This window comes from Phlebotomus papatasi, chromosome 1 (assembly GCF_024763615.1).
Source record: "Phlebotomus papatasi isolate M1 chromosome 1, Ppap_2.1, whole genome shotgun sequence".
Taxonomy (NCBI): domain Eukaryota; kingdom Metazoa; phylum Arthropoda; class Insecta; order Diptera; family Psychodidae; genus Phlebotomus; species Phlebotomus papatasi.
Window position 1 is genome coordinate 25,890,171 of NC_077222.1, and position 27,654 is coordinate 25,917,824.

At 33.4% G+C, this 27,654-nt stretch overlaps 1 protein-coding gene and 1 long non-coding RNA gene across 2 annotated transcripts; one reads left to right on the forward strand and one right to left on the reverse strand.

Annotated features, from left to right (window-relative positions):
- Positions 1-3,096: 3,096 nt before the first annotated feature.
- Positions 3,097-11,129, reverse strand: LOC129798322 (uncharacterized). The gene is made up of 2 exons (XR_008751410.1): positions 11,026-11,129; positions 3,097-5,127 (listed from the first exon to the last, which is right to left on the reverse strand). It is a non-coding gene; the product is annotated as an uncharacterized LOC129798322 (long non-coding RNA).
- Positions 11,130-11,889: 760 nt separating this feature from the next.
- On the forward strand, positions 11,890-22,415 carry LOC129798323 (protein fork head). Its single transcript, XM_055841430.1, has one exon. It carries the CDS (start codon positions 13,061-13,063, stop codon positions 14,354-14,356), a length of 1,296 nt encoding a protein of 431 aa, XP_055697405.1. The 5' UTR covers positions 11,890-13,060; the 3' UTR covers positions 14,357-22,415.
- The last annotated feature ends 5,239 nt before the right edge of the window (positions 22,416-27,654 follow it).

Genomic DNA, 27,654 nt, shown 5'->3' on the forward strand with positions numbered 1-27,654 from the left:
TTGTATACTCCATTCAAAATAATCTATCTTGTTATTTAAAATAAATCAAAGTATATTTCCGTAAGCTGCTGTATATCCTCAGGATACTTATGTGCGAAAGAAAAATGGGGATGAAGCAAAAAAATGAGGAAAAGAAAAAAGTTGTTTGAGCAGCAAAAACTTGCCAGAGGTCCACAAGATTATTGTATTTTCGTTCAACACTGAATTTTATTGCGGAAAACACCAATAAAACATAATACCGAAATTAACACCTGAACAAATGAGTGGTCCAAAAAAAAGAGAATAAGAAAAAAAGCAGCATCACTTATACCAAAATCCATTGATAACGCTCGAGAAAAAAGATCCAGTGGAGATGACATTAATTTAATTGCTTGGAAAATATAAAATGCTGTAAAATTAATTTTCACCTTTTGGGTGCGTTTTTTTTCTTTATTGGCGGGCCTGGGCTCGTGTGGCAACCGAATGTGGCGCAGAAGAGGATGAACCTGGGTGGTCTTCTGGTCAGATGCACTTCTAACCGTGGATTTTATCCCAAATCATCGTGACGAAAGCCGAAGATATACTCGAGAGGCAAACATTAAGGACACTTGAACACCCTTTCAGGCTTTCGTATCACATTCACTAAATTTCTTGTTTATATTTCTCAATCAACCATCCCATCAATGGACTGAGAGACTCATGCGAAAAACTCGAGAGTACCTTCCATTCATTGCTGCAGCTTCTTCGGGCCTCTATCTCTTTCTCAGAAAACATTCCCAAATATTGATGATCCCCAAACATGACCTTCAACCTCTACCCGACTCTCTCATCACATCTTTTTCATTCACCAAACGATGACTCAGACCATCTCTCCCCTACGTGTAATTCTTTTAGTGCACTAAGCAGTACCCATTTATTGTTTTATTATTGAACGAGTAGAATAATTTCCCAAGAATTCCATCTTAGCTATTGAGTTGCAACGCAAAAAAACAGAACCTTTGGTAGAAATTTTCCATTATTACTTATCGATCTGGCGTGTATTGAATCAATTTGTTGCCATTCTTCCGTGATTTTCTCAACTGCAATAATAATGAATGTCTCGGAATTGTCTGGTGCTAAATTTGACCATTTTGTGCCTCTGAGTCACGCCTCGGGGTTGTCTTTTGGACCTGAAACTGCCACAATGTGTCCATGGAGGAAAATAGGCAAAAGAGAGAGAAAATTCATTGATGTTGGTACAGTGGCTATGCAAATATATCAATTGAGGAGTGATTTATTGTCTTCTCACCCAGACAACTGATAAAATTGCCTCAGAGTTCAATGGAAGGCAACTTTCTCAATGAAATGGAATTTCTTTCTTCGTATATTTTAGTTCTTCAACAATTATTGACGATGACGATACATTATTGCATTATTACTAATGCGGTTTTTGATTCATATTTTATTGTATTTTGAAAATATGATTCTAAAATAAGATTGTAATGTAAATAATGGGGCAATTTTGAATGGGAGAGCCTTTAATATCGGAATTTTTCCTTCTTTTGAAATGGAACTGAGCCTTATCATCGATATTATCATGGAAAGTTCCAAATTTATTCAAAAAAAAGGAGAAAAAAACCTATTTTAAACGTATTCCTATTCAAAGGCGCCTCATTTTGCCCTAATTTCTAAAATATGGAATTTGGAATGCTTTGCAATTCGTCATTTTCATCAGCTGTTGCAGTATCTACATTTTTTTAACTTTCTTATTTATTAAGTTAGTTTCCTTTTAAAACTCAGTTACATTGATTACGTTGAATATATTTAAAGTATATTCAGACTATTGAAATAGAATATTAAAAAGAAAATCTGATACGACTACATACGATTCAAGCTACGAAATATTATTATAACTAATAAAAGAACAGTAGAGAGTTCAGAAGTTTCTTTCGGGTTATTCAGAGCTTTAATATTACATTCCTCATCTAATTTTGCATAAGTTTCACAAAATTATTTAAAATTTAAAAAATGAATTTAATATGAACATAGAAAACCATAGAAAACATAGAATGTCTTTTTGTGAGGTTCAAAAAGTTTACGGAAATTCATTATATTTCGATTATACGATGTTGGGTTTTAAGAACTTGACAAATTTGAGGTTGTCACAAAAATTAAATATCGAAAAAATATAAACAATGTAAAGGAACATTCGACCATTCGGAAGTTTCAGTGAAAGCTTGGTTCTACTTAACTAAAATTTAACATATGGTACAATGGGTTAATTTGGATTCTAATTCAGAATTTTGAGATTTCCTCAGTTTAAAGATTTTTTAGAGAACTCCCAATTATCTCAAAATTCCAAAATAGATAATTCCGAAATACCCCATCTTACCCTGTAAGCTATATTCGAATAAATTAAATTCTATTGCCTTCTCTTGGGTATTGACTCTCTAAAAATATATAGCATAATTTAATCATTTATTATCCCAAAAATATGAGTATTTTCGTAAGTATTTACGCGTGAACTGCCCACCCTCCCCTACAATGTTTTAACTGTGCTTTCTATAATATGAATCATAAAAGTTGATTAATTGAGTTTAAAAAAAATGCAGCTGTCTGAAGCACCTTACTGTACTTTTTGGACATTAGATCTTGTTATAAAATTTTTAAAAGGACCACGCAAAATTGTTCTTTTAAAAAATAATATATACCAAAAAAATTTACAAAGATTCAGGAGGAGTACGTTAGATAAGCATTAGTTCAACATTTAGAATTATTTTTTTAAAAACGTCTTTTTCAAAATTAAAATATTATCAAAATAAAAATTATTTAAACAGAAACTAAGTAAATTCAGATTTTTCTATTTGATGATATTTCATGATTCTTGTATTTTTCATTTCTATTTCTGAAGGCTATTTATCGTTTCTTTTTTTTGTGAACACGTTTTAGTAAAATTTTTGCGAGAATGGTCGTATATCTAGTCGATTAATTCATTTTTTAAAAAAGAATTTTAAAGCATTTAAAGAAGACAATGTCTCTCTATTATTTTTCTAAATATCAAGCAGTAGGGGACACTGGGGCAAAAAGTCACAAAACGGATATTTTATTTTTTTACAAAGTACTCGAACGCCCCATAAATTTCTAATTAGCGCAGTTTTATAAGAAATTTATCGCTCTACAACTTTGTGAAAGTAATTTTCCTCTATTTTGTAAGGAAATACGTTTATCGAGCTGTTTTCTAAAAGGTAATTTTGTGACCATTCTCAAAAGTGTTGAAGAAAATAGTATCAGGCATCGGATATTATCATGTTTTGATTCGCTTTGTTACGAAGTCCTGTAAATTAAAAAAATTACCTAGAGGACATATTTTCATTGGAAATTTATTCCTCTACACCTTTGTAAAACACCGTTTTTCTAACTGAACGATAAAAACGATTTTCAAGCTATTTTAGAAAAAAAAACACAAAAGACTGCAAATAGTTTGACCAATGCAAACAACAAGCGGCGACACATAGCATTGACGTTTCTTTTCGGCGTGAGACCTCATAAATTATTTCGGTTTTTCTTACTTTTTGCTCCATACCTTTTGTTACTTTTTACCCCAAGTGGTCGTTTTTAATAAAAAGATTTATTGAGAGAAGAATCTTTGTAAAATTCTAAAATAGATAGCGGCTTCATATTCAAAAAATCCAAATCATTTAGGAAATAATCATTAGTGCATAAATTTTGAATAATAAGTAGGTAATAATTGATATATTCTTCAAGGAAAATATTTTAAATATAGGGCTAAAAATTTTGATATTTTTTATTTTCTAAATTCATTGTTCGAATTCGAAGAAACATACAACATCGAAGAAGGTTTATGGAAGCGATGGAAGCTATTTGTGGTAAGATTTTTAAGCCGCTATCTTATTTATCTTGGAATATATTGAATTTTGAAATTTTCGATTTGTGACTTTTTGCCCCAGTTTCCCCTATGATATGTTCTAAAACAAAATCTTGGATTCATTTTCTAACCATTATATATAATATTTTGGCGAATTATCTTGAAATAATCTATTTTTTCTTGAAAATAAAACCTGCTTATAATACTACCTAACTCATTGAGAAACCTACAATAACTTTAATCCACTTCAGGAGTTCAAGAACAAGGCACATATTTCTGTATAATAAATTGCTTTACTTTATTCATTTTATTTGTCTTATTTTTTAAATTCGTATTAATATGTAATGCAAATTTGTGATTTGTATTATATATTATTTCTGATAATTAAAAAAGTATTAAAATATTTTTGGTCCATTTTATATAATATTTCGAATAACCTGAAAATTGAACCTTGTATAAAGCGTACGATGAATTCGACAATTGTTAATACAGCCAGCAAATGTACCCATCAACCGGCCAATTTATTTAAATTCGAAAATGAATATACATCTTCAATTTCTCATAATCATTAAATTTATTTGATTAAAACCTTACAAATGTCATATAAAATTTTTATTAACATGGTTAATATGCTATGTTACATTCTCATCCCCTATAATCCGCTGTAGAAATTATAGCCTTAAGTTATAATCAATTCTTTGGATCACTACTGTACCTCAATAATTCTTCATATTCAAGTTGTTACATTATTTACTCCTTATATCTTCTTCCTTTGGTATGTGCCTCTATTTTCTCATTTTCAGTGTTTGAATTTGAGATGGTGGAGGAAGCAAAAATTTCGACTAAAAGGGAAGCAAGAATAAGAGAAAATCCCTGAAAGAGACGATGGTTTAGCAGCTTGGCGCCCCTTTTGGAAACACATAACTTTTATGCTGTTTTATTTATATGAAAATCATAATGTTCCTCTTTCTCTGCCGTTTACAATACCTCATAGAAATATGTGAACCATCCACAAGAACAACCTCACCTCGCTCCCCCAGTCAACCAAAAATCATACATTTTATGTGCGCCTGAGTGTGATAAAAAAGGAGAGGATAGAGGCACAAAAAAAGAGGGAAAATCGTTGAGCAAATAGAACACACCGGTCTGGATCAGGATCGATTTGCCTAACTTCCAAAAATTCAGCCAAACGCCTATGAATTTGTGTCACGTTTATCTCCCTGCCATTTCGCCAGGCATCAGGATTCAGGATCATATATAGCATTTTTGCTGATTCCCTGTGGCTAAAAATCCAAGGATAAATTACATGTTTCACCTCGAGTACGAATATTACGAATCAGGCAGGAATTATCATGAGCTACGAATTGGCCTGCATTTGGAGTGGGGCTTTTATGAGGTGATTGGATTGGGGAAAATGATAAATTTTGTTTTTTCTTTAATGTTTTAATTTAAGCAATTTCTTCAAACAATAATACTTTTGTACGTATTGAAAAAATAATAAAAGAAACTGTTCCAATTAGTGCAAATCATATTTATAATTAAAAATTTAACGATTTTTAATTGCATTATCAAACAATTCTTATAATCCAGCACTAAGCAGTGTAATAAAATTGCAATTCTTAATACAATAGTTTATTGTAGGCTATCAAAGTATGGAGCACTGCGCAGTGCAGTAGTGGCGCAAACCAACACAGCAAAAAAATACTTTATAATCTAAATAATCTAAGTACTTTTAATTTGATTCAAACTCAACATTTCATTGGGCATTATTCAAAATATTCTACAACATTTTCACTTTACAATCTCTTTTAATTACGTTCCCTAAAAAGTGAAATGATTGTCTTTCATAGAGGAAAGTGCCCATGCTTCGTACGATCCCAAGCTTCGTAATGAATAAATTTTTCCTATATTTCTCAAAAAATGTGACACATCGCACTCATATTTTAAAAGTAGGGGAAAGTGCCCAGTTTTAAAAATATATTGCGGAGCCGTTTTTATGCAGAACCCTAGAAAGAAATTAATCATTACGAAGCTTGGGATTGTACGAAGTATGGGTACTTTCCCCTGTTGATTTTTGCATTTATATTTTTTTTTAGTAATAAAGCAATGTTTTCAAAACCTTCGAAACCTTTCAAACTTTACTTTTTAGCCGAGACACACTTTGAGGAGTATAACAGATGGTAAAGAGATTTTATCTAAGGAACGAACTACTGGAAGCAATTTTCCAAGGCTCGAGGGGCAGTTATAATTGGGTTAATTTAGAAATATTTTTGTTCAAAAAGGTCATTTATTTTAAAGGCTTAGGGTAAAGTGATATAGGTTAGACATAGTGTTACAAGTTGGACCATTCGCCGGTATAATGGACAGAGATTTCTTCTTGATAAATACAATACTCAATTTTTTTTAAAGCACAAGGAACCAAATTATGTAACTAAAGCATTAAAAATATACAAATAAAAATGAAGTACTAAATTTATCAAGAAAAAAAAAGCCCTGCCCAACTTGTACCACTTTACCCTATAATTGAAATTTTTAGTTAGAATTGAAGAAGTGTCATAGCTTCAATGCACAAGCTTATTTAAAAGAGTTATGCCCTAGACACACTTACGACTTAAGCCGAGAGACGACTTAGTGCAAAATGCTGGAAATGAAGTTTAACCATTCACTGAGAAAAAAACCGGGGTGCGATTAACTTTTTTTCCTCATAACCTTAACATTTTTTAGGTGTAAAAATATATCAACATTTTTTAATGTTAATTTAACACCTTTTTAAGGGTGGAAATAACATGAAAAAGGGTAAATTTAACCCCTAATACACCTAAAAGGCATAATATTTACACCGATTTCGGATCAATACTGCAGGGTAAAATTAACATTTCCGGAATGTTATTTTAACTTTTTCGAATTTCTCTCAGTGTTATTTCAAGTATAATTATGCTAAGCCATCTCTCGGCTAATCCTCAGGTCTGTCAAGGTCCTTCCTGCGGGCTTTAAGAAAAAGAGTAAGAGATTTCTTTAATAATAAAATACTAATACGAATTCGTATTCCCTTCAAAAGATAAGATCAGCAGGAAAAATAATATTTTAATTTGGAAATACTTAACTATAACTCTTCAGCCTTCCGTATTTGCAAACTTTTCCACATATGCCACCAACCACTTATGCGTAACCAAACAACCGATCCCCAGTGTTCTGATGAAGTCTTCATGTAATTCTTTCACTCTTGAAAGCTGGAAAATCAAAATATTATTCGACAATCATAATGAGTGGCTGGATCAATTGAGAAAAATCTAAAAAGCTCCTCCATACTGGAATCAATTGAATATTCATTGTGATCAATTGTCCCTCTCAGGAGTGTCACTTTGGGGCCATTGAGGAGTGCGCTAGAGAGACTTTTTGCCCAGATTATCACAATTGAGGAGACAAGCAATTAAACCGTCGGTATAGATCGAGATTCCTCGAGTGACGGTATTCATTGTACCATTGAGCTTCTGATTGCTGTTGTTTAATAAACACTGTTTCATCATATCACCCACTATCTAACATTGATTATTTCGATTGGGCGATAGCAAAGACTGACTTTTCCAAAAAATGCTATACAATCACTTTTTTCCCCGATAAATCACAATTAGGTGATTTTGATTGAGACCCCATTGTCGTCTTTTGATGATAATTACCTGTGATAAGACACAGTCTTGGATTGATGTGTAAGGCACTGTAGATAATTTGCAAGGAGATTGAATCAAAGGTGTTGGTTCTGTTGAGTGTTTAGTGGCTTGAAACATAAGGATCTGAAGGGATGGTTAGGGGGTGTATCTCTATGGATTTTGTATTGAGGTGCTCAATAAGCGCAACGAAACATGTGGCAAGGAATTGCCAAGTCATCGGCCAAATGCACTGTTTGTCCAAGCCATTCCCAAATAAGACCCTGGATAGTTATTAATTTCTGACGCGTGTCTAAAGATCGGTAAGGGTCACATCACATCACGGATGGATTATTTCATAACTATTTTGGCGCAATTTTAAGTGAAACTGTTACATTTTTATCTATTGTAGTCTCCATGAAATAAGACCAGCTGACCGTGTCCTATAAATAATAAGGAAACTGCGGATAATATTATCCCTTACGTTTGAGTTAAGACTTTAGGTTTTCTCTAATGGATTTTTCGGAATCGAATGGAAGGTTTAGAGCCTCGACAGACCTGAGGATTAGTCGAGAGACGGCTTAGCGTATTATATTCGAAATAATGATTAAACTACATTTCCATAATTTTCCACTAAGTCGCCTCTCGGCTTAAGTCGTAAGTGTATCTAGGGCGTTAGTTTATTTCCCAACGAATAAAAGGTCTCTTAAGATGCTACAATATATGAACATTACTATTCTTTGCGAGCGCCGCTGGGAGCGCTAAAGGCAAGTAAACGATTTTCGAAAATTTAATACCGGCTGTCATAAAATCCATATTTCTGATTTCACTATGCTGCAGCTTACCCAAGAACCCTTCATCGACCAATTGAACTTCTACATGTGACTTCCATATCCCGGTTTATTGAGACAGGCTTAAGACTTTAATTAAAATTCAACCAGAGGGCTCAACTTCTCTTATTTCTTGTCTGACACTAAGTCAAATCTGTTCATTAACTTTTAGGACGAAAAAATATTTGATTAGTTTATAATAAGAAAAGGAATTCGGATATTTTAGAAGCAAAAAAAATATTAACATAATCAAAAACGATAAATTCAATGATCAACGGATGAACGAGTATAGCCCAAAATTATTTTTTTTTAAATAGGAAGGAAAGTTTCTTAATTCTTAATAGAAAAAAAATTAAGAAAATAAAAAATAATCTTAAAAAGTGAGAAGGAAGATTTTGAATACTTGTCTGAGGTATTCCATCCTGACGATCACCGGATTATCGTTTTTGGTGAAATGTCATGTCGTCGGCCTCTTACGTTTCCTATTTAATTCTAAAAAAAAACACGAAAATTAAGGTAATTTGGTCTTGTTTGTAACGAGATTTTGTCTTAATCGCACAAATTAAACAAATTTCTGTAAAAACTAAAGAATTTAAAGTTCTCAATTGTTTAATCTATTTCTTATTTTTTATATTTCAAAAATATAGCAATATTCTTATTGTATTTATGATTAATTTTGAATTACCAAAACCTATAAAGGCCTGTACCATTTAACTAGGTTATTCTAAATTAAAAATCTTTATCGCAAAATACGATTTAACGCTTTAAAATTTAAGGAATGTCTAGAGGTGTTTCTTTATAGAATTCGATATTTTACTGCTCGAACTCAAAGAGATAACAGTTAATATAATCCACTTTTCTTCAACTTGAGACACAGCTAGAGGCTCAACGGTAAGAGATATCGACCTTGGGTCATCGACGACCCCCCTCCTCATAAGGCAACATTATCATAGGAATGTCTTTTTCATCCCCCCCCTCTTTCTTTCTCAGCAAGGCAACTTAGAAAATGTAAACGTATTTAAAACTGAATTTATAGACGGGAAAATTAGATTTTATTAAGCCATTATTTTTTATTCTTTTTCTGGAGTGTATATCTAATTCTGTTAATCACTACAAACATTACACTTTAAGATCGAAATCACTTCAATCATTTAGCATTTATATTATCAAGTTACTTTACAATATGGAACGTAGAGAAAGTATCTGAAAAGCGGGATTTTATATGTAAAAAAACATTTAAAATATAATATTTTAAATTTATTTCAAAATATTGTGTTTGAAAATATTTATTTAAAATAACACGAATTTTCGAAATTTATACGTAAAAATTTTAAATCATTATATTTCAAACCAGTTTATTAAGAAATTCAGAAGCTTGATAAAGAAATTAAAATTATAATTAAATTATTAGAGGTAAAATTACACTAGGGAAAAGTGGAGCACCTTTGAATTGGGGTACCTCTTTGGCATAGGGGCTTTTGAATACTTGAATTCTTTTTGAAGACTTGAATAATTTGAATTTTTCAATAATGTAACCGAATGTATTAAGAGCTTAAATTCCAGATAGGGGAAAATGGGGCACCTTTGAATTGGATACTTTTGAACTTTGTTATTTTTTAATTTTAAATGGGATTTGGCTTTATTATGATATAATTTAGCTTGATAAACTAATTATGAAACTCAATTGCGTTATGATAAGCCTCAATTTCTTTCAAAAATACGAGAAAAGAGCCCAATTTCAAAGGTGCCTTAGGGCCTCGACAGACCTGAGGATCAGTCGAGAGACGGCTTAGCGCAATCATATTCGCAATAATGTTCAAACTACTTTTCCATCATTTTCCACTAAGTCTCTCACGGCATAAGTCGTAAGTCTGTCTAGAGCATTATTTCCCCTTATCTGGAGTTTAAGCTCCAAATACATTCTGTTAAATTATTAGAAAATTCAAATGATTCAAGATTTGCACTACTGGAATTGCATTACTGTCATAACTTGATCTATAAACCTTAATAAATACAATAATTTCATTTGACCGATTTTAATTATTTTAAACGCGAGCCTTGTATAAACTGTTTGTGACTTTAATTGGCACTGTGACAACAACAACTTTTAACACGGGTTTGAATATCTTGATTTTCGAAGATCGACTGATAATTGATTCTTTATCTCTAATGTGAATTGTTTTTTTTTTTTTCAATAAGCTCTTCTTGGCTTAACACTGATTGTTATTAGATATGCGCATTGTCACGAGTTAATAAAAAAAATGATTCTGCTTTTTTTTCCGAGAATTTTCATGACAGACTTTATAGCGACGGCTTTAAGCTTCTGATTCACTAAACATTGTACGAAGGAAGTGATAACAGAGCACTATTCATCTGTTGTTATAATGTCAAAATCAATCTTATAGACTCATATCCGTAGCCATTTGTGAAACTTGAATCATCTTCTAGGTTGATGCACATCAAAGGCCTTTGTTCACAACTTCACGTTAATTCTACTTGATTCAATTACACAAATCACAGAACCTTCCCATCAAACACTTAACCCTCGAGTCTAAGCACCAACAACAACCGAAAAAAAAACTTTTCGTAATCTCTGTGTGGGTGTCAAAAAGAAATACATCACTCTGGAGGATATGTCTTGTCAGATGGAATGGCGTAAGATGGAAGGATGTACGAGCTCGGGGTGTAAAAAAAGGAATCTCTATACCCCCTGGGACACCGCTGGAAGTTTTAATCCTTCGATGAATACTTGCGTGACAGTTCACCACGCAACAGTGGTACAAGATTTAATTTTTTCCGAAAAAGTCTCCGTCGATATCAAATCGATTGTCGACGGGACTTTTGAAAATCATTCAAAAGTTCCCAAGTTCCCCACTTTTCATCAATGGGTAGTCTCATCCCTTTCCCACCAACTACCACTCTGGCCACATTCAATTAATTTAGCTGTCATGCAGCTGATGGGTGCGAATGAGATGGAAAAAAGAATAAATATTAATGATAGATTTTCCCACTGAGACATTTTCTATCACTCCTCAATGATGGTCTTGCGGGGACAATGGGGTGCGCACAGTCAGGATGAGATCGGGAAGAAATGTCAGTTGCAGGGGGCGGTGCTTGTGAGGGTGACGCCTTCCAGTGGGTTCCCATAGCAATGCAGTGCGAGAGTGTGGGCATCTCCTCGTATTGTTGCTCTCACATACAGAACGCACTGACTCTAATCCCCTCTCAGTATTGGCTCAGAGAGAGTGCACAGTGTCAGCAGAGCAGCCCACTTTGATACCCCTTACCCATGCCCCTTCCTCCGTCCTCAACCTATTTCTTCCAGCTCAGCCATGGACCTCAGGTGCGACAGGGACAACCATCACTGACTCACACAACTTGCGCTTTGGATATACGAACTTCAACCTCAAAAGAGACAGATAGGCTTCGATCAACCTCGATTCTATACCTATAGGCCTTGAGTCAGAGTGAGTCGACACTACCGTACTTCCGCCAAGTTGTATTGGAAGTCTGGTGATGGGTGGTAGTATCACCATGAGAGAGGGATATTACCGAAGAAAGAGACAAATGATCCAACTCGTGTTGAGCATTTACGTAAAGTTTTCTGGCACTTCAGTTGGGCTATCGTTTATAAGCCAAATAGTAGGAATTCCCCTCTGCAAACAGTCGCATCTTATAACGGTGTGTTTTGAATAGGCAGCATACAGTATTGGTGGTGTATATCTGTTGGTAATAAGGTTCCAATCGTGTGTGTAAATTTCTATTATTATTGTTAACCTAAGCCAACACTACGAGATTATTAATCGCGTAAATATAGTGTTTATTGAGCGACGGTTCGCGACGGTTAGTTCTTTTTACCTTATTATTTTCACTCTTCGGTTCTCATTAACCAATCGCCCAACCGAACGTGGGGCTTTGACTAAAACAAAATTAAAAAAAGAAAAACAGCAAAAGGAACAAATAGTGAGAGCTAAAAAGGAAAAGTGTTAAAATCAAACTTATTCCAGTGACTCAGATCCCAATAGGATCCAATCAGGATCGGTGTTCTAAGTGTACGATCTAAGTGTAGGGATCAAGCCCTACTAGAACTAGAACAAGTGTTAAAAAGTGAATTTCGGAAATGATTAAAGCACAATACAGCAAGGATTTTGAAAGTGTTTGATGGTGTCCTAGGGCCGCACCTACATACACCCCCGGTACCGGATAAAGGAGGTGGTAACGCAGACCTGTTGCCCCCAAATAACCCATTCACACTAAAAACATCCCTTGGATACCATCCCCAACATCAAACCAGTATCTCCGGATTCCGGGTGAATTAATTCAGCCTGAGATACTGTGCAGCGCAACAAGAACAAATAGTCCAAACGGAGGGTAGGTGGAAAGCCCCTAAGTCAACGTAGACGAACATCACTTCATCGGATGTTATGTTTGTGTTCTGATAATTAAATGAGTTGTGCATATAAAATTGTGTCTCGTCATACACGAGGATTAACCCAAATACTGAGCTAGCTTAAATCATTTATTTGGTGAACATCACTGACCAATTGAGTTTTTCTTTTCATCCTTAAAAATAAAGTGCACAAGAGCCCCAAAGGCTGCAATAATCTAAAAAAAATGTGGATTCAAGTGAACTAGTTTGGGGGGATACGAGTTACCAAAAAAATCGTATTGATTTGATGTTCTGTGTGAACAGCTCCAAGACTGTGTAAATAAGAGAGTTTTGTGTGGCCCTGCGGGAAAATATGCAAAAGCTCTATCCAGAAACGACCAATTCATCGAGTATGGCAGGCGGCAATATGAGTCCCATGGGAGCACCGACATATTCCATGAATACGATGGGTATGACAGTGGGTGGAATGACGTCGGTATCACCGCAGAGCGGTAGCTTCGGATCGAATGTTCTAGGTTCGTCAGGTATGACGAGTATGGGAGCCGCTATGAGTACAATGGGTGGCAATTGCATGACACCCTCAGCCATGGGGTATGGTTCGATGGGATCCCCATTGAGCAATATGGGATCATGCATGAGCTCGGGTATGGGTACAATGGCTGCCAGTATGGGGGGCTATACATCCGTCGGCACGATGGGTGCCAGTCGGGAATTGGGTGATGCAGCATCCCCCAATTCAGCTGTTCTCCAGCGATCGAGGGTGGAGAAGCCAAGTTCCTACCGTAGAAGCTATACACATGCCAAGCCACCCTACAGCTACATCAGCCTTATCACCATGGCGATCCAAAATAATCCCCACAAGATGCTGACCCTGTCGGAAATCTATCAATTCATCATGGATCTCTTTCCATTCTACCGGCAGAATCAGCAACGTTGGCAGAATTCCATTAGACATTCCCTCAGTTTCAATGACTGTTTCGTGAAGGTACCCCGAACCCCAGACAAACCCGGCAAGGGCTCCTTCTGGACCCTCCATCCGGACTCGGGGAATATGTTCGAGAATGGGTGCTACCTCAGGCGACAGAAACGGTTCAAGGATGAGAAGAAGGAGCAACTGAGGCAGATACACAAGAGCCCGTCGCAGAGCATAGAAGCCACCAGTCCGGGCAAGAAGGAGGTCATTCAGCATGATGATCACCATCGTGACCACAAGGCTGACCCCCATATGACAGCTATGCTGACATCAGCCCATGGCAAAGACGCCGAAACCCTAGCTCTACTGCATGCGGGTGCCGAATTGGGACTCGGTCAGCATCCCCATGCTCAACATCCAGTACCGCAGCATCAGCTACAGCAGGAAGAACTGTCCGCCATGGTGAACCGATGCCATCCCTCCCTACTCAGCGACTACCACTCAATGCACCATCTAAAGCAGGAACCTACGGGGTATACACCATCGAGTCATCCATTCTCAATAACCCGACTCCTGCCCACCGAATCAAAGGCCGACATCAAGATGTACGACATGAGTCAGTACACGGGCTACAATGCCCTCAGTCCACTTCCGAACTCACATGCTGCCTTGGGACAGGAATCCTACTACCAGAGCCTAGGATACCACGCACCAGCGGGTACGACGAGCTTGTGACATCAGTACCCGCTGGCCTAAGCTGTGATCATAGAACCAACTACTACAATTTTATCGAATAGCCTGCAAATGCAGGGAGAGCTAGCTGGAGTTGAATGCTAGAATACATCTTGGATTTGTACATAATTTGGATAGTAGTGCTCACTGTGGAGGCTCTTTTCATGGGACAACGTCCACTACAGTGACCGTGAATGCCAGAATTGAAGAGTGTCACCAGTGCTGAGATAAACAATAAACTCCCACTCGCATTTTTTTTTCTTGGTACCATCTTCACGAACCAACAATACTTTGTACAGACAATTAGGCGTAAGACAAGGTAACTTTCAAAATAAGCTACTCTCATTGATGACTTCCAAGGGAGTCTTTCTCTTTTTTTTTATTGTCCGTCGACCAATATAAGCCGGCAAAGTCCTAATGAAAGAAACCTCTGACCAAAGGGTTGATTCACAACCGACGCTTCTTTTTTTGTTACACTATTATCGTGTTTATGGCTGTTTACTAACCGTTTTCTTTTGAATCATACCTACAGATTCGTTTTTTACTTACTATCTTGATATATTTATTGTGTTCAAAAGTTTTGTACAAGCAAGATAAAAAAGAAACACCCTCAAAACACGACTTTAATGAGATATTTTATAAACCTTATGGTTTTTAAAGTTAAAAAATTCGAAGATAATATCCATTGCAATGCAGGAAGCGCTCATTGTGAATCATCCCAATACTTTTTTGATAATCTTCATCTTATCACTTTGCAAAAATAGAATCTATTTAAAACACCATTCATTTACAACCATCAAGTCAATATATTGCCAATGGACTTCTTACAAACCAATTTGCATCTCTGACATCAGAGATCACGTCTCCCCAGGAATAAATTGAAAACAAATAGGGAATTGCAGTGCGATTCAGAGAGGTTTTTACGGCTGTAATTGAGGAGGTTTTTGTACTGAACATTGGGTTATTTTTTGGTCACTTAATTTCTCTCATTGCAAAGAAAGAAAAGAACAACACAATATATGTAAAAAATTTAGCAGAACATCGTGAATATTTAATTAGTGAGATACAAAATGTGTTTACACGTGAAGAATGCGACACATTGAGTATAGTGCTATTAAAATACGCGCCTTGTGATGCTAAGAGACCGCATCATTCGTTCATGCTTCTTCTCAAACCATGGAATTTACTATACTTGACAAAAATCACCTTTTCGGAGTGATACAAAAATAATTTTAAATATTCTAAATTTATTGGTAGAATTTTAATGATAGAGTTGCAATTGGACGATGAAGAAATATTAGGTAGGATTCCTTTTTTTGGGTGTTTTGAATGCATACCATTTAATACTGTTCAACTTTGCTTTTTAAACAAATTAATCAACTTCAATAATGGTTCTTTGAACAATTAATTATAGCTTTTTACTGAAAAGTAGTCAAGAGATATGATATTTCCCTGACCTAACAACTCAATGACCGTTGCGAAAAACACACTTCGAATTTTAAATTAAAGCAATAAAGGTTATGTGCTCCCGTGAAAGCTTTTCTTCAAGTACCGTAAGGACAAGTGACTTTGAGACTCTTGTGTTCGTAAGGATTTCTTTAATTTTAATGTTTAAGAACGGTTATCACCGATCAGACATGGTAGATTCGATCGGTAAAGACCATCCATAAGTTCTAGGAGTGAAGAAAAGTTTACGAACTCATGAAGTTACCCGCACTTACCTTAAACACAAAAATAGAGTGGCTCTATTCCAAAAATACAGGATAGGGACTTATATTCATGGTTAGCCATTATAAAATTTAAAAAAAATTAAAGCTTCATTTTATTCAGATATAAAGCGCTGTAAGGAGAGGTGAGGCTACTTTGAGCTGTGGGGCTAGATTGTTATATGACTTTTTCGGCTATTTCTAAATGAAGTTGGTCCTTCACTGAGAAAAAAAAAGAAAGTGCGATTAACATTTTTTCCTTAGAACTTTAACACTTTTTACGTGTAAAAATATATCATTTTTTTCTTCTGCTTTCAAGAGCACTATATCTCAAAAGCATGGTTATTAAATAAATAAATAAAAATAAAAAAATATATTTTTTTTATTTTAATTTTACGCCTTTTTAAGGGTAAAATTAACATTTCCGGAAAGTTAGTTAAACTTTTTCGGATTTCTCTCAGTGTTATAATTATTTTATTTAGATCCACAATAATTTCGTCTATCCAAATTATATAATTTTAGAACCCAGTTTCAATTAGAAATATGAGAAAAATCGTATTACAATATAGTCCCACAGTTCAAAGGAGCCCCACCTGTCCCTTTACAGATTTGTACATTTTAGAGATGCTTTCAAAATTTTACAAAGACTATTTACAACATTGTTATTTTCTACTGAAATAATTCGTTATACGAAAATTAATACAGAAGACAATTTTAGTGAAAGAAGGGCTCGAATTATTTGATTATTTATATTTATTGATTATTTTAGTTCGAAATTCGAAAACCCATTATAAGTTTTTCTTTTACAAAATTTCAATGAGTTTGTATTATGGAAAAGATTATTGAGTTTTCAATTAAAAGCTATTTTATTATCAAGAACTAAAGAAACTATTGCCTCAACTATTTACTTAAACAAATAAACAGAGAATTTTTATTAACAAAAATAAATAACTTTACTTATGCTGTAGTAGGGTAAAGTGATACAAGGCGGACATAGTGTTACAAGTTGGACATGGCTTTTTTCTTGATAAATACAGTACAAAATTTGTTTTTAAGCACAAGGAACCAAATTATAAAACTGAAACATTAAAAATATACAAATAAAAATGAAGTACTTATTTATCAAGAAAAAGAGCCCTGTCCAACTTGTACCACTTTACCCTAATCAATTGGCATTATACAAAACCTACAAAACAGATTGAACATTACAATTCAATCGGGAGTACATAATGTTTAATATCACTTTATAATGATATAAAAACCACATAAAGAATCAATCATTTCCGTTACAAGTTTTATTTGAATGAGAAAAGAAATTTATTCAAAAAAAGAATAACATGAAGTCATCAAAGCTTTTTTTATAAAGTGTATCATTAAAAGGAAAGATTACAACGATAATCATTGGTTAGCTTTTTTTCCTCAATTGTTGTTGCAAAGTTACATAAATATGTACTTCAGCAAAACGTGTAATAAAAATTTTATGTAACGGTAAACTGTGTAATCAAATGGCATAATTATCAACTTTATTACACACTTTTGTACATTTTGTTACACTTTTCTTTTTCGTAAAATCGAATTGATTTTACGCAAAATATGCAGTAATTACACAAAACAGTTTTTGTGCAACGATACATAAAAAACACATAGGGGAGACTGGGGCAAAATTAGTCACGCATGGTATTAGATATTGGGATAATATAGTTTACCTTACAAGTGAGGAAACCAAAAATTTATCGCCGTAAACACTTCCCTTCCTTAGACTCTTTAAAATATTTATAAACCTCATACTAACATTTTTGTGAATTATATGTAATGAAAAATATCATTTGCCCCAGTCTCCCCTATTGATGTAAATTTGCAACGAAAATTATGGTAAAAAAAAGCAGCCAATACATTTATTTAAATATTTGCATATAATTGATTTTATTTTGTAAACAAATTCAATTTTTTACGCTCGACAGTGCTAATAACTTATACTGAATGATTTCTATTTTGTTTAGCATTTTCGAGATTTAGTATAAATAATACAATAAAACTCTATTGTGTTATATGTAGCGCACAATAAATTTTGTTTTGTAAAGCCTATGTTAAAAATATCCGTGAGAGTGAGCGAGATGAATGTATGTTAATTCATTTCACTTATTCACACCATAAAGTAAAACACGTATTTAAAATTATTTTTGTTTGTAAATATGCTTTTAAAATTTCCTATGAGAGAGAGCGAGATGACTAGATCTACGTTTCATTTACTCTAAGTCAGAAACATACTTACAAAACCAAGGTGATTGTGCGTTGGTCATTACTTATTACACATATCCCACAATAACAGTTGTTTTGCAAAAATGTTTTGGATATTTCAATAATAGAAATAGAGAATGAATTCTAGATCTAGTCATCTAGGTATCTAGTATCTAGGTATCTAGTCATCTAGGTAATTTGGAAAATATATTTATAAACAAAATTTATTGTACGCCGGACATTATGCCAAACATACAGTTACTTTTGTTTTGAAAATATGTCTTCAAAACTCCCTCTGTGAGTGAGCGAGAACACTACATCAAGATTTTGTTCACTCTTATTGAAATGCCAAGAACACAAAAACCATTGTGCGTTGCGCTTTGTTTTGTCAACATATTTTTGACATTTCAGCGAATATTGAACTTTCTACTCATCCTGATCATTAACGTGTACGAATTAGAAAATACGTTTACAAAAGAAGAGTTATTCTTTATTGCTCCTAACTGTGCAAACCTTCATTTATCATGGTCAATAAACACTTATTTTTATTTGGTAAATGTATTTTGAAAATAACACTTCTCGTTAATATACAAAATGAGCAACATCATGAGTAATACAGAATAACCTTTACTTTATAAGCATTATTTCGATTCCACTCTTTATAATAAATTAGACAACCATTTCAATATTTAATTAACTCTCGCTGAAATGTCAAACATTTGTTTACAAAATAAGATCGGATGTATTTTATGCATTATAGCATTCGCACAATGACTTATTGCTTTTAATTAGTAAACATGTTTTCGAAACTGCCTATGAGAGAGAGCGAGATGACTAGATCTGTATTTCCATAGGTCACAGTGAAATGTCAAAAAACTGCCAACGTTATATCAAAACGTATGTTTAAAAATCACCAAAAGGTGATTAAAAATTAATTTTTTGATTGTAAAATTTCCTATCAGAGAGAGCAAGGTAACTTTTGTTTAGTAAACATGTTTTTGACTTTTCAATGAGAACGAGTGAGATCTAGATCTAGTCATCTCACTCATTCTCATGGGAAATTTTGAAAACATATTTACAAACAAAAGTTATTGTGCGTTGGGCATTATTCTTTAAAGAATAGTTTTTGTTTCGTAAACAAATATTTAACATTTCTGCAGAAGAAATCAAACCATAGTCATCTCTCTCAGTCTTATGCCCTAGACATACTTACGACTTAAACCAAGAGACTTAGTGGAAAACGTTGGAATGTTTTTAAAACACAATTTTTACACAATTTTTAAATGTTTTTAAAACACAAGTTATTCTGAGTTAACCATTACAGGTCCTACTCCTTCGTTAATTATTCTAACAAATGTTTACAAGACAAAATCACAATTGTGCGGAACTTATAACAAACCTTGAGCATTTCCGTATTTGCAACAAATTAATATAAAGTCATTAGAGAGAATTAAGCCCTCTTGGCCATGTAAGCATTTTTGGCCATCTAAAATAAAATAATTGATTCAAGACAATTATGAGTAAATGTACATTCAACACAATATACCATATTCTAATAATTCAATATCGTATTTATAAAATTCATTTTAAAACATGTAACTAAAATTATTAAAACACGAATAATCGAGGAAAATGTATATTTTTCAATGAGATTTACAAAAATTCTCAAGAAATCTTCTGGATAAGCAGATAGGTATTGCTCGAAAGTGTCTCTACGTAACAATTCATTTTAATCTGACTAGAATTTCAAAATTTACGGACCAATTAGGGGGAGGGGGGCACATTTTAATTGTGGCACATATGAAATTGGGCTTTATTCTTCTATTTTTAAATTGAACTGGGGTTTATTATGATATAATTTAGATCCACAAACCAATTGTGAATCTAAATTGCATTTTGATGAGGTTCAGTTCCATTTAAAAATGCGAGAATAAAGTCTATTACTAAAAGTATCCCAATCCAAGGGTTTCTCACTTCCTTCTAAAGCTTGTAAAAAGGCCACCTTCTAAAAGTGGCCAAAAGAACTCACTTCTACCCTATGTTTCACCCTTTAATAACGATTTGGTCACCGGTGATACAGAAATAAATTTTTTCGATTATCTAAAGTTATGTTTTGCTCCTAAGCGTCAGAAAAAAATTTTCCTGACCCCAATTTTTGACTCTCTTGTCCTTAAAGGGTTAACATAAGAACTTATTGTGCGTTCTCCATTATTCAGGACTGTAAAGTCGCATAACGTTTTTCAATTGATAGAACAAGACCTCTTAAGTTCCTTTCTCAAGTATTTAATGATTTTATTTTCCAATTGCAAATTTTTATATTTGAGGTAAACTTTATAGCCAGGGAGGATGATTTGGCCATAATTTGTGTACATATCGTCATTTGTATCAGCAAATATTTCGTGTTTCTTTTATTTTACTTTAACCTTTTTTAGTGATAAAAAAATACACTGTGTAGTTAGCACAGCTGCTGAAACAAGCGACGAACGATGTAATATTTAGAAGAAGAGGATATTTTAGACAAGAATTTAATAAATACTGTAGGGAAAAGCACTCTACCTTCGGATGACTCAAGGTTCGGACAATTCATTTTTGTATGTTCTTTATGGATTTGATTTATAGCCCTTTCAGAAAATTTAAGGCATGGGATTAGCTATTTTATAATGGGTCAAATTCATTAAAAGGAATTGCAAAAAATGAGTTGTTAGAAGCAAGTTTTGTCCGAGACTGCCGAGCTTTCCTCTATACATCATTTTCCATAATATCTTCCCCTTACTTTATGGTTTTTGTACATCATTTTATTCACTCAAAAACAGTAAACAATGGTATGCATTCAAAACATCTTGATTTCTTCAGATAAAATGATAATTTTTACCCAGAATAAAAATTGTGATTTATGTAAAAAGAAAGATAAAACAGAAAATTTCGGCATAAAAATCTCATTTTATTGATTTTATTTTAGGCGAATAAAGTGTAGTCATAAAATTTTCTATATTTTTCTATGCGATTTTCACGATTTATGGGAAAATTGAGCAGTAAAACAGAGACAATTTTACGTCTTGTTATCATTATCAATAAGTCAAGTATTTTAGTCATATCTTTAATTGCAATCTAAACAAAAGGGTATATAAGTTCTTTAATTCCTAGCATAATATGGGTCACTACTGAGTGTCTGTATATTTGATTTTTTTTATTTCACAGCAACGTACTGAAGAATCTTTTTTTATTGATCCATTTTCCTTCATTTATTTCTTATTTTTGCAAAATTGAAGAAATAATTTATCAGACTAGCTGTTAGTGCAATAAATGTTCCAGAAAATGACGCATGAGAGAATATTATGAAGATTCTTACCAAGGAGAAAAGTCTCGAATGACCTTCTTTTGCGTTGAAAGTCACACTGTGGGCAGAGAAGTAGTTATTATTAAAAAAAATTTAAGGTTTTCGAAGACGAAAAAAGTGCATTTAACCTGAAGAAACTGAATGAAATGTAAGAAAAATTTCATATTTGAGTGAAGAAATTCCACTGAAAAAAATACTAAATATATATATTTTAATTTAAGATAAAGAATGACAGACGACATTGTGTGAGAAAATACTGTACATTTTAATTAACTAAGAATGATAGTGAGACGAAGTAATAAAGCATTATTGATATAACAAATAAAAATCGTGAGATGGAAATGATTTGAAGGAAAGTGAGAATATAGGTATAGACTGTAATTAGTATCTAAAATAGTGCATAAAAGAGAGGAAAGAAGTGAAAGAAAAAGAGTATAAAAAATTACATTCAAATATTACCTAATTAAACTATGGATAAAACAAAGAAAAATGGAACACCTACCAGTGTAAGAAAATAATGTAAAGAATCACATTTCAGATGATAAAAAAATGATGAAAAGAATAATAATGTAATAATGTAAAAATATGAAAAAATATATCTATAAATAGATATTAGATATTATAAATTAAATTGCAGAGGAGAAGAATAAAACAAATTATTCCCATTGATTTCATGATGATACAAAAAAAAAGAAAATGGAATGAAAAGAAAATATTAAATTAGATATTAATACTGTTTTGTCACGAATAATCTGAAAAAGTAATAAAAATTTAAATGTTCAAAATTCAACGATATTTTAACCAATCCCTCTTGCTCTCCCTTTGATTCCATATTTTTCCTGGGATATTTTTCTGTGAGAGAAAAAAGTTTTCCTATCAGTCGCCACATTTCTTATCAGCAGCTATCAGTGGACTCCAATATGTGCATAGTGATGATAGTGGATGGTAAAGTTAGATGATGGCGAGGGAATGCATTTCCTATGTGAACCACTCGATACGTTATAATTTCATGTAAATAAATCGTATTAGAGTTTATCAAATAAATATTAAATACGTACATCACGATGTCATACATCCCTGCCTTTATATAAAATAATTATGTGTACTAGACAACAAATTTTGCGTTGACTAATTCCTAGCTAATCAGTGTTAAAGATCCAGCAGATACAGTGCGAAAAATTCATCTGTTAAGCTATTTTTGAACTGTATCGTGGTAAGGCTAAAAAATTATTCATATGCGCTACAGACGTTTTAGTGAATTGGCAGCAATTGAATGGAAAATTCATTAAAAATGCAGATTTATTGATTTTTATGCAAATTGGGCTTCAACTGTTTATGGGCTACAAAAATTCATCTGTTTGCTTTACAAGTGTCGCAATTTTCACACAAAAGTGTGCAAAAAACAATTATTTTAAAATAAAGCTCTATGGAAAAATCAATAGGACTTATTATGTTAGCTAAATTCATTTCGTACGGGAGAGTGGGACAGTTTTATGCAGCTAAAGTTTCTTTTACCAAGTGCTATTGAGTATGGCTATTTGAAAAGGGAATAAATATGTTTTGTCGCTAGAGACCTCTACAAATTGGGAGAAATTTTCGTCAAAAATGGCACTGAAAATGGTTCTTAACTTCTTATTTTTGCCCTTGTCAATTACTTCTACAAAGAAAAAATATTTTTTAAAACTGTTCACAAATGTTTGTAGGGGAGACCGGGGTAGAATTAGCGAGCAAACGATATTTTTGTTTGCCTATAAATTATGAAAAATATGTTTCAATTAAACTGATAAATATTTAAATGAATAGGCAGGGAGTCAATTACTCTGAAAGGATAGCAGTTTGCTTAATATTCTTCCTAAGGAAAACTCTAACAACTCAAGCTGAAGTCAAAGTGGGAAATTCGGTCTAATTTTTTCTTCTTCAATTTGACTTTATTTTGCCAACGTTTCGATCCTGGATGGGATCTTCTTCAGGGCCTATTACATACAAATTCAATACTTTACTAAATAATCCTTTGGACAATTTTTAAGAAATTTCTTTGGGACTTTAACTCACATCAAAGTGCTTAGGAGAACCACCGTCAGATGATCGTCACCAGATGGAGACTCTGATGAGAGATGATTTTTCAAAGCTCTCTGGAAGAGTAAAAAGTAGTGCACTTTTGTGTATTTTCCCTGACGGTGGTTCTCCTAAGCACTGAAGAAGATCCCATCCAGGATCGAAACGTTGGCAAAATAAAGTCAAATTGAAGAACAAAAAATTAGACCGGATTTACCACTTTGACTTCAGCTTGTATACGTATACGGTCGAAATATAGCACTAGATCTAAAAACTCACTATCTAATGCTATACGTGGCTAATTCTGCCCCGCTCTCCCCTACTTTTTATGTTTGTTTTTATACAAACATTTGTTCGTACATTTATCTGTAAAAAGGAGAATGGTCAAAACTATATGGGCGCTGGTCCCGGAATCGCCACAAACGAGAGTAGGCGCATTTTGTAGGTACTGATATAAGATTGAAAAATTGCCGCGACCCAGGACGATAAACGCTGGGAGTCCTTGTAAAAAGGCCTTTATCCTGCCGAAAAATCGCTGTTTTGAGAACGAATTACGCAAGAACTACAAAACTAATCTTGATGAATTTTGGTACAGGGTCAGTGTATGACTCAAACTTTTTATTTATTCACACCACCCCTTCCCTCCACCCCCAATTCTGATAGCCCTCATACAAAATGGGGGCACTTTACCTTATAACTCCTTTCTGAGAGAAGGTAGAAAGCTGAAATTGGGTATGGGAACAAAGCTTAAGGAAGACTTTTAAACCATGCATACTAACCTCCCCCTCTGTCCCCCTTTCTGGTAGCCATCATACAAAATTAGAGCATTTCACCTTATAACTCCTTTCTGAGAAAAGATAGAAAGTTGATATACAGCATTGGAAGAAGTCTTAAAGAAAACTTTTTAACCATAAAGACCAAACCCTTCGTCCATCACCCCTTCTAGTAGACCCCATACAAAATAAGACTATTTTACCTTATAACTCCTTACTAAGAGGAGACAGAAAGCTGTAATTCGACTAGATGTCTATAAATGCATATAAAATCTAGAAAATTATTGTTAACGTTATTAGTTACTCATTTTTTTTTCATTCTTTTACAACCCAACTACTTCTTCTCAGAAAGGAGGACAAAATGCTCTCATTTTGTATAAGGTTACCATAAGGGGTGAAGGAGGTGCGGGTTAACATGCATAGTTGAAAAGTCTTCCATAAGTTTTGTTCCCTTGTTGAATTTCAGCTTTCTACCTTCTCCCAAAAAGGAGTTATAAGGTAAAGTGCCCCCATTTTGTATGAGGGCTATCAGAATTGGGGGTGGAGGGAGGGGGTGGTATGAATAAATAAAAAGTTTAACACATACACTAACCCTATGCCGAATTTCATCAAGATCACTTTAGCAGTTCTTGTATAATTCGTAGTCAAAGCAACGATTTTTTGGTAGGATAAAGGCCTTTTTTACAAGGACTCCCAGCGTTTACCGTTCTGGATCCCGGCATTTTTCTTAACCTTATATCAATATCTTCAAAATGCGTCTACTCTAATTTCTGTATGAAGATGAGCCAGCACCCATATACTTTTGATCATTCTTCATCATTCTAAAAATAGTTTTTATGCTCTAGAACTGTTCCTCCATGGTTTAGAACATTTGTCCCAGAACAAAAGTTGTTACCTATACTAATGTCTATCCAATGACATAGGTCCCGTTCGTGGCGATTCCGGGACCGGATTTGACCATTCTCCTTTGACGAACAAATATTTGTAAAAGAACAAAACTTCTCGTAAAATGATCATGTTACAAACTTTGTGAAAAAAAAACATAAATTTTTACGACTTTTTATTGGGTTATACAATTTAAGGACATTTCGTAAGTCTCCAATAGGAATTCACAAAAATTTACGAACTTTTTTATGAACTGTGTATACGCTTACCATAGGAATACTACTTCTACGGATTATATTGCAGAATTTTTTACTCATTATCCAAAAAAGAAAAAGTATTTACCCAAATCATGTACGCCTAATTGCCCCAAACGTAACCATTTCGTGGCTCTAATGTTCCTAATTCAGTAACAAACCTTAACAAAAAGATGCCAAATATCCTCAACATTTTATTAAGGTTTCAATTTAGGGTATGTCTGCCAAATTTCGGCAATTTTTTTAATTCATATTGATATTTTTTGTTACTTCCTTTTCGGGAGGGTTGTGTGGAACCTTGAAGACTAGTTTATCATCTTTGTTTTCTTTAAATCACTTCCTAAAATTTGAAAAATTAATAATTATATGGGCATTGCTTTGGGTAGTATTCTGGACACTTTGAGTGAAATACCGGCCACCTTTTTTCTGACCACCTTGTGTGACGCAATGGATAGAAAATTTCAAAACGTCAAACGAAGTTTGACGAGTTTAATATTTAATTTAATACGTTTATATGGCCCACAAGCCCTGAGATCTTCCGTGTAGTTTGTCCTGAAGACCTAAAGAGTAGCATCTGAAATTTACGCGCAGATTCCCGTAGCAATTTGCCTTTCCTGAACCCTCCCAGGGCATTTTCCACATCATCATTTTCATAGAAGCGATGTTTTTTTTCTCTGGACATTGTAGAACTCAGAAATGGAAAAAAACATAAAATGAATAAGAAATTAAGGAAAGCAAAAGATGTTGCCGGAATAGGCAACATTACCTCACCGGAGAGACGCTCACAAAGTATATACTTTTTTACGCGAAATCCAGGATCCAGCTGGAAAATTTTACCGAAATTTAAAGATTGATTCACTATTAACATAAACAGAAAAAATCTTTAATGAAAACTAATCAACTTTCATGAAAACACCGAAGGAAATCCTTTTCTACTTCACCACAAATCGTAAACCTGCTAGAAACACAATCGATCTGTCACATTTTTTGTAAGACTCTTTCAACGCTGAGTTTTACAACGCAATTTAAATTCAAATTATACCTAAAATTTAACGGTCTTTGTGTTAATACATCCTAAAATGAATAAATATTTAAAAGCAAAATGAATTCATTGACTATTCGAAGATAACATACATAATTTTAATTAATTTATTTCCATGGCCGAAATTACACTCAAAGTGGCCGAAATTATAAGCTGGTCGAAATTTGGCACACTTCCCCTAACACGTTTCCATGTTGTTATTTAATTTAAATACAAAAAAAAATGAAAAGGCGAAGAATAAAATTTAACCAATTTTCACCTTTATTTAAATAAATGAATGTGACCTATAAATCGAATATGTGGAACTGAAGCTATATTTTGAAGCTATAAATGACAATTTTCCTATTTTATTGTCCGAATTGAATTTCATTATTTGTGTATTCTGCGCTATATATGGAGACCTCTAGCGGACAAAACAACTTTTATTCTACGATGTTAATTATTTGAAGATTTCTATATCAAAGTTATGGCAACACGTTGGGAAAAGATACAAAAATTGAAACAAAAATAAGCTTTATAAAGTGGTCCTATTATATTGGCCACCACTGTATTTTTTTGTGTAATTGAACTATTTATATGAATATGTACATAGAATAGTCTTTTTAATGATAATTTCGCGTTCATTTATTACCTAAAATTCGCACTGCACTATTTAGCTAGAAAAAGCAAGAATAAATTAATATTTTTATTAATTCCATTATTATTTCCAGTCGAAGTTTAATAAAATTTAAATGCGGTGTTGAAAATTCACCTTTGGTAGTACCGTTCAATATAAAAATTGATACAAATTACATAAAAATGGATATCAGTACACAAAATTAAACATTTAAAAACATTTAAAAATCTTGGTAAAAGTCAGATAAGTATTTTTTTTTAACATAGATCATAAAAAATTTAGTCTCCTATACGACTTTACGTCGTTTTTGAAAAGAAAAATGTGCCGTTGATTTGAAAAAAACAGAAAAGACGGAGATGAAGCGGGCCTAGTATGCAATTCAGAGCACATTTTTG

Bases quoted from the DNA above. Each gene is read 5' to 3' on its own strand.
- LOC129798323 (XM_055841430.1), top strand. From the start codon at position 13,061: ATGCAAAAGCTCTATCCAGAAACGACCAATTCATCGAGTATGGCAGGC.